At 44.1% G+C, this 16,651-nt stretch overlaps 1 protein-coding gene across 2 annotated transcripts in view; it reads right to left on the reverse strand.

The window, feature by feature from the left end:
• PPIL6 (peptidylprolyl isomerase like 6) overlaps window positions 1-16,651 on the reverse strand; it is a 44,820-nt gene that overhangs the window by 16,263 nt on the left and 11,906 nt on the right. For both annotated transcript variants that reach the window (XM_075862257.1, XM_075862258.1), the window contains exons 3-6: window positions 16,290-16,478; window positions 15,815-15,877; window positions 6,145-6,292; window positions 1,899-1,955 (exon numbers count right to left, since the gene is read on the reverse strand). In XM_075862257.1, the coding sequence (XP_075718372.1) occupies window positions 1,899-1,955; window positions 6,145-6,292; window positions 15,815-15,877; window positions 16,290-16,478 (457 nt within the window). The remainder of the gene's footprint in view (window positions 1-1,898; window positions 1,956-6,144; window positions 6,293-15,814; window positions 15,878-16,289; window positions 16,479-16,651) is intronic.

Here is a 16,651-nt window from a genome sequence, read left to right on the forward strand (position 1 = left end):
GTCTTTTTTCAATCGTACTAACTATGTAACTATGTAATGCGTCCACTGACTGGGAAAAAATTTAGGTAAAGGGCCATCTAAAAATTACCTAAAATTTAGGTAAAGGGCTTTCCCTCCAAATAGCAGAAACCTGAATGAAATGTCAATGAGGCCTAGTATATACACAAGCCTTGTAATAAGCAGCAACCTAGGAAAAGTGGAAGATAACAGTAAGTATATTAGAGATTTTTTTTTTTTTTAACTTATACAGGTTTGTGCTACTTAGAGGAAAGGTTCACATTTTGTACAACCCCTATAATGTGTACATACCTCCCAACTGTCCCGGATTCAGCGGGGCAATCCCAGATTCAGCGGGACAGACCCGGTTTCCAATCGGTGTCCCGCGTGGCCGAGGGTATGTCCCGCTGTCAACTGTATCTCCTCAGGACGCACATACAGTTGAACCCAATTCTGAAGCAGGGAACCATCAGCTCCCTGCTTCAGAATTAGTTCAGAACGGAGGAGCAAAGGGAGCTCCTCCGCTTGCCGAGGAGTCCCCGGGCACAGTGCTACTTTAAGTGCTGTGCTCGGGGAAGCCCTTTGACGTCACTGCCCATATATGGACAGTGACGACCGTGACGTCAGAGGAAACCCCTGAGGTCACTGTTAATTTATGGACATTGACGTCAGGGGTTCCTCCTGGAGCGGAATCCCCAGCCAGAGTCGGCAACGGGGATTCCGCTCAAGGAGTAGCCACTGACATCACTGTCCATATATGCTCAGTGACATCAGGGCTTCCTTCTAGGAGTGGAATCCCGGGCCTATGCTCTGACTGGGGATTCCGCTCCTAGAGGGAGTCTCAATTGCACTATCTATAGGGGGTGGCACTATCTACATGGACACTGCAGAACTATATAGGGGCACTATCTACAGGGAAAACTGTGGTGCAAGCTACATGGGCACTATCTACATGGGCACTGTGTCACTATCTAGAAGGGCACTAGCAATAGGGGCAGCTAAGGGGGCATTATACTGTATGAAGGCAGCTATGGAGGGCATTATGCTGTATGGGGCAGCTATGAGGGCATTATGCTGTATGGGGGCATCTGTGTGGGCATTTTACTGTATGGGGGCATCTATGTGGGCATTTTACTGTATGGGGGCATCTGTGTGGCCATTTTACTGTATGGGGGCATCTGTCTGGGCAGTATACTGTATGGTGGCAGCTATGGGGGTATTATACTGTATGGTGGCAGCTATGGGGGCATTATACTGTATGGTAGCAGCTATGGGGGCATTATACTGTGTGGGGGCAGCTATTTGGTATTATACTGGGTGGGAGGCACTATGGGAGCATAATACTGCGTGGGCTGAAGCGGGGATTGTGTGGGAGAGGCGTGTCTGAAGAAAAAAAAAATCTGCGACACACTGCATCGGTTGTCCCACTTTGTGGGACTTGAAGGTTGGGAGTGTTTGGATAACTAAGCAGTAGTTGATAAAAGTTCAGAACCAATGTAAGGACTTTTGTTCTACAAGGCTATAACTACACAGCTTTCCCACAAGTCACGATAAAACTGTGATGTGCCCTTAATGTTTTCCTATGTGATATAAGGTAGCATGTGACTATCGCAAAAAGCCTGGCCCAGCAAAATATGCTGTGTATGTAGCTTTAGCATAAGTGGTATATAGTATACACATTTTCTTTGACTATTGCTTTGGGATTATAACATGATGTGTATAAATTGTCTGCACTTTACTTGACGGGCTACGCACGTGGCATTCTAACTGGCCCATATATGAATTAATGTATGAACAGCGTTGAATGCTTGTGTTGTTTCCCGTTTCTATTTGTAAAATTGTATTTTAATAAACACATTTGACCAATTATTTGACTTACTATACACTATAGTTATAGTTACCTTCAAATGTGTCTCCAAAAATAGATTCTCCTCCATTTCCTTTCCCAGATGCTATATCTATTTAAAATATATAAGAACAACAATAGCACTAAATTACTTTTTCCATTGTAACCTAAAGGCAACCGTACAATTTTAGGCATATACATTTTATGTACATAATTCTATTTCCTGTAGTCCATTCAATTAATCTGCGATCCTCCTTCTGTCCCTGTAAGCTTTAGATGACCCCTGGGCCGGGATAACATTATAAAACATGTCCAACTACGCTATTGATTCAGTCTTAAAAATGGAAACCTGCCAGAACTAGCAATGTTTCCGTCACCATTGATATCAATGGTGACGGAAACGGAAGCTGCGGTTTCAGTTTGACTTTCCGTTGCGGGGTTCACCCGACGGAAACCTCAGACGGAACCCTAGAACAGAAAGCCAATGCTGATGTGAACAGGCCCTACCTCTTCTCCAAAAAGAAAAAAAATTATATTTCTTGGTACTCCAAGTATGTACTCTGGTGGTCGAGTTTTCTAAATATTACAAAAGAATAATGTAATGCAATCTGGATAAGGTACACCGCTAATTTGTACCACGTTTGGCATTATATGGCTTAAAGAGGCTCTGTAACCAGATTATAAGTGCCCTATCTCCTACATAATGTGATCGGCGCTGTCATGTAGATAACAGTGGTTTTTATTTTGAAAAACTATCATTTTTGAGGAAGTTATGAACAATTTTAGATTTATGCTAATTACTTTCTTAATGCCCAACTGGGCGTGTTTTTAACTTTTGACCAAGTGGGCGTTGTAAAGAGAAGTGTATGACGCTGACCAATCAGTGTCATGCACATTTCTCCATTCATACTCAGCACAGCGTGATCTAGCGAGATCATGCTGTGCTGTCACATACACCCACATTAACTTTACTGAAGTGTCTTGACAGTGCATAGACATCACCTCCAGCCAGGACGCGAAGTCTATTCACAATCCCGACACTTCGGTAACGTTTGTGTGGGGACTTAATCGCTGCACAGCTTGATCTCGCGAGTCTTGTTTACCAATTATCCAGATACACATGGTAGACCTGATTACACAGCGGTTGCAGGAGGTCCCACACAATCTTCTTGCTTGTGGTTATAAAGGGAGGACAGTTTGGGTGCTGAATTACACTGTCTTTCCCCTCATAGATCCGGAATGTTTGTGTGTATCTGGTCTCATGTATGACTCGCTTATTTGGCAAATACATCAATGACTGTTTTTTCAGGGGTGTAGATTTGGGCAAAATATTAGAGCCAAATATTAACCAGGGGCCCGGATTTTGAAAAGATGGTAGAAATTGTGGTCATCCTGGGGAGGAGACATTGGGAATGGTTATTAAAATGAATACATTTTTGTATGGCCTCTAAGCATGCCCTGGTCATTGTACTGCGTTACAAGGGACAGTGGTGCAACATGTAAATAATCCAATAGACCTTACTGTTGGTTTTTTAGTTAGTCCCATATTGAGTACCAGAATTTCGGCACGATCAGTGGGATGCCATCATCCCTGTCCCAGCACATACATGTCTTCTATCCTATTATCCCAGTCACAGCACATATATGTCTTCTATCCCATTCATAGCACAAACAGGTCTTCTATCCCATTATCCCTCTTACAGCACATACATATCTTCTATCCCATTCACAGCACATACATGTATTCTATCCCATTATTCCTGTCATAGCACATAGATGTATTCTATCCCATAATCCCAGTCACCGCACATACATATTTTATATCTCATCATCCCTGTCACAGCACGTACATGTCTTATATCTCATCATCCCTGTCACAGCACATAGATGTCTTCTATCCTATTCCTAGCACATACATGTCTTCTATCCCATTCATAGCACATACATGTCTTCTATCCCATTCATAGCACATACATGTCTTCTATCCCATTCATAGCACATACATGTCTTCTATCCTATTCCTAGCACATACATGTCTTCTATCCCATTCATAGCACATACATGTCTTCTATCCCATTCATAGCACATACATGTCTTATATCCCATTCATATCACATACATGTCTTCTATCCTATTCATAGCACATACATGTCTTCTATCCCATTCATAGCACATACATGTCTTCTATCCCATTCATAGCACATACATGTCTTCTATCCCATTCATAGCACATACATGTCTTCTATCCCATTCATAGCACATACATGTCTTATATCCCATTCATAGCACATACATGTCTCATTCATAGCACATACATGTCTTCTATCCTATTCCTAGCACATACATGTCTTATATCCCTGTCACAGCACATACATGTCTTCTATCCTATTCATAGCACATACATGTCTTCTATCCCATTCATAGCACATACATGTCTTCTATCCTATTCCTAGCACATACATGTCTTATATCCCTGTCACAGCACATACATGTCTTCTATCCTATTCATAGCACATACATGTCTTCTATCCCATTCATAGCACATACATGTCTTCTATCCTATTCCTAGCACATACATGTCTTATATCCCTGTCACAGCACATAGATGTCTTGTATCCCATTCCCTGCAAATACATGTCTTCTATCCCATCATAGCCTCCTTCATCATCTCTGACAACAGGCCTCTTACCATCCCATAAGTTGGTAGACTGCCCTACGGGCACACAGACCCTTCTCACCTTCAGCCCCAGCAAGTCTAGTACTATTCATTCGCCTTAAACCGTAGCAGTCCTTTCTGAGAACTTGACTGTGTTCTGCTATTGTAAGTGGTATATATGTTTTGATGATTACTGAGAGTCCTCTACCTTACTTATTTAACTTATGCAGACTCCTTTTCTAACAGGCGGGCAGCGGTGGGAGGGATGTGCAATGTCATAGCCGGGTCTAGCAGACGCGCCCAGCTTGCAACCTGTCCGCTAGACGCAGTGGGGAGAATTTTTTTCTTTTTTAAAGCACTTTGGTGGTGCTAGTCACTAATTGCGACAAGACTGTAGATTGTATCCAATCTTGTTCTGGGGGATTGGGGATGTGGTTATTCTCCCTTATTACCTTCCGATGATATTATCCCCTTAAGTAGTAAGATGTATATAATTTTTATTAGGGGTTTATGTACACTTATTTTCACATTTTATATGGAATTTTCACAAGACCACATATTCCTTTTTTCTGATTCATTTATCATTATTTATCAATTTGTCTATATCCTATTGGATTTGGACTACTTCACTGAATGCTGGCCCAAGCCGAGGGATACATTTGCGCTGAGGGTTTTAGTTCTATGGACCTTTATATTGACCATCATTTATTACACCAAGTTAGAACAGTCTTGGCCTCTTGATATTATTATATCTGTTGAAATATGTATTTTTCTCTTTTGGATCAATAGAACCTTGTATGATCTTCGCACTATGGCGTGGGTTTCATCATGGCTATATTCGGCTGGGATATTAGACTTTCTTACCTAGTTTTGGGCGATATAAGTTGGGTCAAAGAAATCTATTGAATATTATAGACTTACATTGAGGTCATCGTTAGGTGTTTTTCTTGATGTTTTCCCCTCCGGCTTTCATGCACGCATGCGCAGCATGTCACACTTCTGGTTGCTAGACGCTATCTCAGATCTGCTTGACAGCCGATCACGTGGACACTAGTATCACGTGACTTTGTGCCACGCATGCGCAGTTGTGTTTCATGGACGCCGTAGTTGGAGTAGTGTGACGAATTGGACCCGCGAGTGCTATGTATTACCTCCATACACCTGAAACCTTACAGCTGTTGAATATAACATTTTTGATTCTGATTTAGGGAATTGCGAAGTTGTTCCTATTATGTCACTTTTTTAGATAGAACATTGCGATTGATATGTTCACATATGTATTTTTATAAATGTTATGACACTGACACTATGGATTTTGTATGATCAATTGATTATGCACTTATAAAGCTTTAAAAAATTTTATTACGAGGTTTACCTTTCATTATGGCTCCTCCCATTGGGGGTTGTATAAATGCACTAAATTGTCTGTTTTATATTGCTTGACAAAGGCTGCATTGAGCAGCTGAAACGTTGCACCTTTTTCACTGATGGGTGAATACATTTATTCTACTTTGACCTGTGGAGTGCTGCCTCTTTTTCCATTTTGCAAGACTGTAGATTGTAGATATTGTCAGACCACTACTGCAGGTAAGTCTATACAACCTCATAATGTTTAAAAACAGAGTCTAAAGGTTAAAATTTGTACCTCCTCCTTGTATCCAGCCATTTTTCACAATGCGGTGGAATGGAGATCCTTTGTAATGCAACTTCAAGCCACTCTGAGAATCTCCTGCTTCTCCAGAGCACAAGTATTGGAAATTTTTGCATGTTGTAGGGCATATATCTGTAAATAACTGAAAAACAAATGTTAATGCTAACAATAAAAATATTAAACCCCAAAAGTGATTTTACTAATAATTTGGTTAAACAGTTACTATGAGCAAGTTATTTTCTATTAAGGCATTTTTTTTCCCCCCACAGAATATTCAATTTTCGCCATCCATATATGTATACATACAGCTATGTGCTGCCATTATAGCATTGAATGTATGAAATTACATTACCCAGAATTACTGCAGACACTTTGAGATTCCTATAATATTTCACAAATGTTGAAACAAGAAAAAGGTTATGCTTTTGCCTCATGTTTTTTTTTTTTATACAATGAGCAGACAGAATGCTGTCAGGTATAACACAAGTCAAGGCAGGTGGCAGATGGGCACTCATGGTTGGTAGAGCAAATTATCAAAGCAGGCGGTAAAAGGTTAATCACAGTCACAAGTCAGGTCAAAGCAGGTGACAGGCAAGGATAGTCAAAAGGTATAAGCTGAGGCAATCACAAAAAATATAACAAAGTGACGTAGGGTTTCCCTAGACTATCTAGTCCACACTGAGTTTTTTGACAGGCAGAAAAAAATCTGCCTCAAAATTCCTTAAGGAATTTTGAGACAGATTTTTAACTGCCAGCATTTTTGGACGCCTTTTCTTCACGTTTTTTCCGAAACCGAGCACCACAGGTTTTGGTTTTTTTCAGCCTCCAATTGATTTCAATGGGAGATCAGAGGCGGAAACCGCTCGAAGAAAGAGAACGCTGCTTTCTTTTTCTGTGAGCGGCCAAAAGCCACCCGGGAAAAAAAAAATAGAAATCAATCTGGGGCAATTTGGGCCGTTTTTGGTGCCGATTCGGATGCGGTTTAGTGGACCCCCTAAAGTTCCTATTATACCCTGGGAAAACCGGGTAGTTGGCACATGCTGGCCCCTTAAGACTAGGGGAGGACTTCCGGTTCCGGCGCTGGGGATGCAGGACGCGAGTGACTGAGCTCCCGCTCCCGTCCAGCCTATCTGCTTGCAATAGTCGCTTCGGCGACGACAATCAGCGGTGAAGTCACCAGCCCTGCACACGGAATCATCACAGGTGGTGCCTGTATGGACAGGTACCTCCTCAGAAGCGCGCAGAAGCCAGCCATGGAAGACTCAGCCGCGGCCGTGGTAAAGGGAGGTAAGATGGCGGCGTTTCCCGCCACTGCGACCCTGCTATACACACAGGAAGATGAGCTGCAGCACCATCAGTCCCAGCTTTCAAGCCCGACAGAGCACATAATGTCCGCTCTTCCTGCAGCCATTGATTATGTAGCCCTGGCCCGAGAAGTAGCCAAACAGATAGTGCCAGACCTGCAAAAGGTGCTGGAAAAAACGGTGCAAGATTCCCTAAACCGCGTGCATGCGGAGCTGGCACAAGTCACTATCAGAGCTGATGAGTTAGAGCAGCGTATGACGCTGCTGGAAGATGAAAATGAGCGTCTGCAATCCAAACTCAGAGTGGTGCTGTCTGTTACTACGCAGCTGGGGGACAAGGTGGAGGATCTGGAAAACCGCTCCAGGAGGAGCAACCTGCGACTGGTGGGGCTGAAAGAAGCGGTGATATCTTCTGATTTGCAACGAGTGTGTGAGAGGACATTGCCAGAAGCTTTAGGTCTTCCCCGTCCCTGCCGGGTGGAGAGGGCGCCCAAAGTGGGGCCGGACCCCAGAAACCTCCCAGCTACAGACGACCACAGTTCGCTTCGTCCCAGACAAGTAATCTTTAAGCTGTTGGATTACAATGATAAGGTGGCACTTATGAAAGCATTCCGCAGCAGATCGCGTCCCTTGGAAATACTGGGCATGAAAGTGCTACTTTTTGAGGATTTCTCGGCGGAGGTTGCAAAACGAAGGCAGGCTTTCAGCAAGATCTGCACCGCGCTGTTCCAAGCGAAAATACGTTTTAACCTGCAGTACCCAGCCATCTTGCGGGTGTTTCAAGAGAACGGGCGGAACAAGGTTTTCACCACGCCACAGGAAGCGGAGGACGCACTTACGGAGCTTTGTAGGCGCAGACCACAGCAAGAGGAGAGTCACAGTCCAGTACACAGTCCGAATCGCAAGTCGAGAGAAGCCAAACGGAACCGACTAAATATGGAGCGAACCTGGGCAGAAGCTTTAATGCCCACACCTGGAAGATCCCGGGGGGGTCGAGCTGGAAATGGAGGGGATTCTCCGAAACCGCAGAGGCGTACACGGGACCGCACCCGATCCATGTCTCCTGATTGACGGACGAAGATCTTTTCAGCACATGTTATTTAAGCTGATGTGATGATGATTTTGTGGACGCTGTAGACCAATTGCAGATTCCGACCAGATACAGATAAGTTTACAGATAATTTGAAAGTTTTGAGGGAGATATTTGGCGGTAGTATACGGCACTCTGTACCAGTCAACAGCTGGCATATGATTATAATGTTACAATGTTATAAGGTTGAAATGTATGCACTCTGGTATTTCCCTGCATTTTCACTACAGGAGATTAGTGAGGGAGTTAGATCAGGCTCTGAGATTTTTCCTTGTGGGTGGGATTGACCGGGAATGAGACAATGCCTCCCCCACGCAAGGGATTAGCTGTATCTGTCACAGATGGCAGATTGGGGGAAATTGTGATAGAAGATATGGGAAAAGAAGGTAGGGAAACCTTGAGGCGAAGCAAGATTCATGTGGATATGTGATTTTAAGTCTGTTTGCATAAAAGTCATGAAGATATAATCCAAACGGACGCTAGGCTGTTAAAATTGATGATATGGAAATGTATAAGAGTGTGCACAGGCGACAAAGAGGTATTGAGGGGGCAAGGGCAGGTGTTACTTCCTCAGGGAAGGAGTCATATGTGCAGGCTGGGGGGGAGGGGGAGGGAGGGGCGTGTTCTGATATAACAGAAAAAAGTGAAGTCACGTACACCAGTGGGTATGAAGGGGCTGCTAACCCTTGCCGCAGGTGATTTGAGGGTTTCGTTAGATAAGGGCCGGTTGGCCTTGTTGGTTCTGGCTTATAAACCGGGTTTTGGTTATGTTGTTAATGTTTATACATGGCTCTTGGAAAAAGACGGATCTGACTCCCCGAACTTAGCACGACTTTTAGGCACTTTAGCTCATCTTATACATGGCCCAATAACATGAAAATAGTCTCTTGGAACGTTAAAGGGCTGAGATCCCCACAGAAACGGACCAAACGTTTACGACACATGAAAAGATTGCACCCAGATGTGGCCCTATTGCAGGAAACTCACCTTACCTAGCCGGAGTTTAAGTATTTGCAAAAATTCTGGGTGGGTCAGGTTTTTGGCTCGTCGGCAAGGGAGGGTAAGGCGGGAGTTATAATTTTGGTAAATAAAAATTTTGTGTTTACACTGGTGTCCCAGGAGCGGGATGACGAGGGCCGTTGGATCCATCTAGTGATGGAGCATGCAGGGGAAACCGTCAGTATTCATAATGTGTATGGCCCAAATTCGGTTAACACTGGTTTTTTTGGTCATTTGGAATCCCAACTCCAGCAGGATCGCACTAGGTTTTTGATTCTAGGGGGAGACCTTAACACTGTAAGATCTTCAAAGGAGGATAGGAGCGCAGGGACTAGTTCGCAGAGAAATAGAGATAAGATCTTGCCCGACTTTTTAAGACACACGGCCCTAATAGATGCGTGGAGGAGTCTTCACCCAGATGCGCGGGAATATACACATTTCTCCCATGTTCATCAGTCATGGTCGCGTATTGATTACTTGCTAGTTAGTGACGCATTATCGCGGCGTTTACGTGAAGCGACAATTGAAGATCTAGTCATTTCGGACCATGCTCCGGTTACCATTACCTTGGCCGACACAGTAGCTAGAGGAACGGATTTTATCTGGAGGTTTCCTGCCTTTCTGGCAAAGGATGAGGGCTTTATACAGAAGCTTAAGGGGTGGTGGATGGAATTTGATGGGGATAATGTATCGCATCGCTCGGAACCGTCATTGTATTGGCGTACAGCTAAAGCGGTAATACGAGGAAAAATCATGCAATATATGTCTAATCTTAAACGTAAGACGACCGAAGGATACAAGGCAGCGAGCGACATATTACGGTGTGCATACACAGCATTTCTACACTCTCCATCACTGCCATTGGGGGAGGAATGGAGGGAAGCCAAGCGACAGTTTGATCAATGGTTAGACAAAAGAGAGAGTATTTACCAGTCCCAATTTGATGCCGATTTAATGCGTTTCGGCAATAAAGCGGGCAAATTATTAGCGCGATTAGCAAAAGGGAGGTATGCACCGTCGCACATATCAACACTTAACGAATCAAATGGAACTCCTACTTCAGACCCAAAAAAAATCAATATCATATTAAGTAAGTACTACCAAGCCCTTTACTCAGAAACACCCATAGATCTCCAAAAAGGGAGGGAATTTTTGGAGAAGGTGAAGCTACCAGGGCTCACCCAGGAGCAAAATGGTCACTTGAGCGCAGAGATTACATTAGAGGAAGTCTGGAGCGCCATCAAGAGCTTATCTAACAGAAAAGCCCCGGGTCCGGATGGATTCACAGGGGAGTTTTTTAAATCTCTGAGAGAGGAAATCAGTCCTACCTTGGTGGCATACTATAATATTTTACTAGGCACGGGGGCTTTACCAGCAGAGGCTAAAGTAGCGCATATAAAGGTGCTACCCAAAAAGGGGAAGAATCCTCTTGACCCGGGGGCGTACCGTCCCATTTCGCTGATAGACCAAGATCAGAAATTGCTCACAAAAATTCTGGCCAATCGGCTGGCTATGTATCTACCCATACTGGTGGGAAAGTCCCAAGTAGGCTTTGTAAAGGGCAGGGCAGCAGTGACAAATCTACGCAAGGTGTTGACGGTGCTAGAAACAGTCAGGCATGATCCCCAGCCAGGTACCAGGCCGGCACTTTTAGCGCTAGACGCAGAGAAAGCCTTTGATAACATACAATGAGAATGGCTGGGGATGGTGCTAGACAAAATGAACATTCAGGGAGACTTCCGGGTCTTCCTGAAGGGAGTCTACAATAGCCCGCAAGCACGTGTTCACTCCTCAGGGTTCCTATCAGATCCCTTCCAATTACATAAAGGAACACGACAGGGTTGCCCCCTATCACCCCTGTTATTCAATCTGGCATTGGAACCTATGGCTAGATACCTGGAGGAATCGGATATGTTCAGAGGCATTCAAGTAGGGTCTTGTGCAGTGAAATTAGCCCTGTTCGCTGATGATGTCATACTTTTTATGTCGAATCCTCAAGAGCATTTAGGGAAGGTTTTTCAATTTTTACAGGAATTTGGACAATGCTCGGGATATAAAGTCAACATAGCTAAGAGCGAACTGCTGGAGTTGGGCAGGCCATTGCCTAAGACCTTTTGACAATCCTTGGGTTGCGGGATATCACCGGTTGAGCACTGCATTACTTATCTGGGTATCAAAATAGGGAAGGCACCAGACACTTTGTATGGCCTAAATTATCCCCCGTTAATTAAAAAAATACAAGCGGAACTCACTAGATGGGGCCAATTGCCGTTGTCCCTCCTGGGAAGATGCCATCTGATTAAGATGGTTAGTTTCCCCAGATTGCTATACCCCTTTCAAACACTTCCTCTATTATTGAAGCATGTGGATGTCTCGAAACTGACGGCTTCATTCACTAAATTTATATGGGCAGGAAAAAGGCCGCGCATAGCACTTACCAAGTTTATGATGGGTAAACAAGAAGGGGGTGTGAACTTTCCGAATGTCAGGGGTTATAAAGTGGTCTGTCTTTTTCGCCATGTAGTAGATTGGCTTCATGAGACAAGCAATTATTCCAACTTAGATCTGGAAGGGGAGTATGCCTCACCCTGGAACCTAAAAGCTTTGTTACATTGTAGAGTTGCTTCTCTTCCGTGCCGTCTCAAAACCTCCATTGTATTGAGAGATACAGTTCTAGCTTGGAAAGTGGTATGTAAACAGTTTGGGCTGCCTCACCTGGTCTCGAAATATATGCCGTTAAGCGGACATCCAGAGTTTTTACCGGGAATAGACAAGGGGGACGGAATTGCCTCATGGGGGAGGGTAGGCATGGGAAATGCAGGGGATCTTATGCACACAGAGGAAAAGAGGTGGTTAACTGGGGAGGAAATCACCACTAAACTCAGACACATAGCAGGGAGGGTCAATTTTTTGCAAGTACTTCAGGTACGAGCATTTTGCACCTCCAGGCTCAGGGATTTGAGTAAGGAAGCTACCTCGCACACTCTGGATGAGGTCATGGGTCCAACAACTGGGCGGGCGACCATTTCGGGGCTGTATGGAGCATTGAGAGATGGTTTTGTTCGGCCGCAATCAAGGATTAGTTTTAAAAGCTGGGAACGGTGGACTCAGGATCCAGGTATAGGAGAGATCATACTGGGGGGTTGGGAGGCGGTACGGAAGAGTGTGATAAATGAGAGCTGGAGGGAAACCTATTTTAAGTTGATGCATGCAGCTATATATGGCTTTAATATTCTGCCTTCACAATCTTTCCCTGACCGCATTACAAGTTGTCCCAAGTGCAATACACCACTGACAAATTTGTGGCATGGAGTGTGGGGGTGTGTACATACGAAACGATTTTGGGGGATGGTACAGAAATATATTGAGGACCATTGGAAAACGAATCTCCCAATGACGCCGCAAGCGCTACTATTCCATCAGGCGCGGCCGCCGGAGGAAGGGGGTGTTCGAGGAGTGAGATCACCTCCCGTGCTGGTGCACACGGTTCTACTGGTAGCCTTGAGATGCCTCCTGAGTAAATGGCTAGAGGCAGACATGCCGGGATTAGAAATGATTGTGTCGCGGCTGAAACAGTTATTGGTTCTTGAGAGGGTGGAGGTGGAAAGGCGGAAGGAAACGGGAACCAAGAAGCTATTTGATAAGTGGCAAACATTCATAGAATCGCAATGTACAGCAGCCGAAATAGCGGAAATTGTTAGGCCCTTCCAGTACACAAATTGGTATTGTACACAGCTCTTGGCAGGCACTTTAGGGGGGTTGCAACTCTGAATCAGCTGGGGGAAAAAAGGATGAGTAGAAACTTATTAATGACCTAGGTCGTGTCGGGGTTGGGGGAAGTCATGCTTTCGGTCCATCTGAAGATAGACAATTATGCCATGTTCATATGTTTATATGTTTATGTGTTATGTTGAATTTAATTAAAAGTTAATTCCATGACAGTAGAGTGCTGCGCACTCATGATGTAACTTTTACGTGAAATGTTTGTAAGAAAATGTGAAAACTGATAATAAAAAGGATATTTAAAAAAAAAAAAGACTAGGGGAGTCAGCACGAACTAGGAAGCGCACGAGACAGAGGAGAAGAGAGGCAGTTTTTCGAACTGAATTTCTGCTGCGGAAAGCAGCGCTGTGGAAAAAAAAAAGCTGTTCATACTTACCCCCTCCCCTGCGCGTAGACTGGTCTCCTACAATGACGTTGCAGGTAATGTGACACTGCGTCCTGTGATTGGCTGCAGCAGTCACGTGGGATGAAACGTCATCCCAGGAGGCCGGACTGCAGGAAGAAGGAGAGTGTACTGGGTAAGTGATTATTTTTTTTCCTGTGCTGCGATTTTTGCGATTTCGCCACAAAAGTCGCAAGACGGGCTTTCTGTTGCTCCGAAGAAAAATGAAAAGAAAAAAGTTTAGAGATAGCGCCCCTGATAGTAATTAGTGCCACACACAGAGCACAACAGCAAGGGTCGCAAGGAGATAGTGCCCTAACTGTATTATTGCCCCCAACAATAACCCTACCAAGCAGGTAACCCTACTAAATGTGCTCAGCAGATATTGTCCTCAACCAGTAATCGTGCGCACATAGTGTCCCCATAGTGCCTAGAAGAGTGCCCCCAATAGTAGGTGCCCACCTAGTGTCCCCCCAAAATAATTGTGCTGAACCAGAGTGCCCCCAACAGTAATCGTGCCAATAGTTTTCACCAAAATAAGTGTTTCAAGCAAAGTACTCCCATAGTGCCCCAACGTTAATAGTCCAATAAAGCAAAGAAAACTGTGGCATTCACCATAAATAGTCCTTTTATTGATCAGTATTCATCAGCGATACATTGCAAAAGTAGCGGGATGTGAGATACCAAGAGGAAATGACATTTCGCATGGCTAACGCTTTATCATGGTCTTCATGTCTATGGTGAGTGACACCGTTTTCTTCACTTTATTCTATTGTTATGAACTTGATTTTTGAGCACCATAATATACCATTAGTCCCAGGTGCGTTGCTTACCTCCAAATGAAAATACGTAAATGGTTCAGAAGTGCTGATTCTGTTTTATCTTTTGAAATGACAACATTAAGAGTGCCCACATATTACCCACCAAAATAATTGTGCCAAAGCGGAGGTGCCCATAGTGCCCCCAACATTAATAGTGCCCCATGTGTTCACCAAAGTTACCCAAAATAATAGTGCATCCAAGCAGAGCACCTAACCCTGCAAATTCTGCTTCTCTATCTTCCTGACCAGCCCTTGCAGCTTCTCCACCTCCAGCTCTGCGATAACCATCATCCTGTTAGTGGAGGTCGGAGTGCCTGCTGTGGTGAACACTACACCTCCGCCTTAGATCGCACACTGCTTACTCCCATGCTTCGTCAGTCAGGAACGCCAATGACTGCTCTATAACCCTAAGGCGAAATTCACACTAATGTGCGTTTTGCGTGTGTCATAAGTGTTTGGTGCGTGGCTGCATGATTTTCACACATATGCCATCCTTATGACACGCGGTTTTGAGGTTTAGAAAAAGAAATGAAGGAGGTGGTTTTATTTTCCCCTTCATTTCTTGATCTACTATTGCGCGAATCACGCGCAGCACACGGAAGGGCGTCCGTGTGCTGCGCGTGATTTTCACGCACCCATTGACTTCAATGGGTGCGTGATGCGCAAAACACGCTCAAGTATAGGACATGTCGTGAGTTTTACGCAGCGGACACGCTGCGTGAAAATCACGGACTGTCTGAACGGCCCCATTGAGTTACATAGGTCCGTGCGACACGCGTGATTTTCACAGACGTGAAACACGTTCGTGTAAATAAGGCCTAATACAGAGCAAATCTAAGTTAATAAACTAAGATTTGATCGGTTTTAGGGTTATAGTGTGTGTCAGAGGCACACAGGAGCCGCTGTCAGTACAGCCGTCAATACAGCTAACTGACAGGTTCGGCTTACAGCCGCGTTATGCAGCTTCTATGTATAGTGTGTAATAATAATAATGGTTACAAAAGGTTAACATAGCCTTTGGCAATACTGTAACTTAGTCTCTAGTCTTCAGGTAAAGCATCAGTAAAGGTGCCCCGTACACATTAGATGAATGACCGCCGAACCCCACCGATTTCAGCAGGACAGGCAGTGATTTTTAAAAAATCTGACCATCGGGCCAATAAACAGTCCGGTATTTCTCAGAACAGCTCATTATTATTTAAGAGATGATTTACGGTAAATAAAGTAATGTTTTTTAGATTATGCCAAATAATCACAAAATGAACACAGAGGTAAAATGACTTACCTCAAAGAGTAATCTCCCTATTGGTTTATCCTGAATTGCAATGTCAAGGTATACCAACACATGCTGTAAATAGAAAATACACTATGTTACTTCCATTGTTTATTGCAGGTAAATGTTTGCTTTATAGTGTTTTGCTATTTATTTCTGTACACATACTGCCTCCATGCCAAACACATGATATGAGGTGCATAAGCTAAGGCTTAGGCTCTGTTCACATCTGTGATCGTCAATTTCACTGTTTTGCTCTGTCGTAAGAGCAGGAAACTAAACTGACGGAATGCCAGAGGGCCAAACATGACCTTCAATGTGGTTCGTCATGGTGTCCGTCTTTTTTTACTGGAAAAAACAGCGTTGCATGCTGCGCTATTTTGTCCATCAAATGGAGGCTCCAACACAGATGTGAACAGAGCCTCATCTATAGTGTTATGAGGTGTACTTTTAGATGAATAGCGATTCATATCACATATCCACTTACCTTAGTGCTTTTCATGTACTTGGTGTAAAAGTCCTCTGCCAAAGCTTTGTACAGTGTCAACGGTCTGTAATCTTTATAACCCCACATATCATTGGCCCACAACTTGAGGGCCTTTTCATCTCCTATTAACTGTCCATTAGCAAAGCACATGACATCAGACCGAAATTCCCAAGCTTCACCTTTAATTTCCTAAAAAGAAAATGAATATGTTAACAAATATTACCACGCTTATAATATGTTAACCAGAAAGAACGGACATGTCTTATTACGGCCATGTTCTGGGGTCCAGGCTCATAGAAAATAATGGCCGTGGCCATGTGCACGGTCCGCGATTTTTCGGGCGGCTCGCAAGTGACACTCCG

This window comes from Rhinoderma darwinii, chromosome 4, assembly GCF_050947455.1.
Source record: "Rhinoderma darwinii isolate aRhiDar2 chromosome 4, aRhiDar2.hap1, whole genome shotgun sequence".
NCBI lineage: Eukaryota > Metazoa > Chordata > Amphibia > Anura > Rhinodermatidae > Rhinoderma > Rhinoderma darwinii.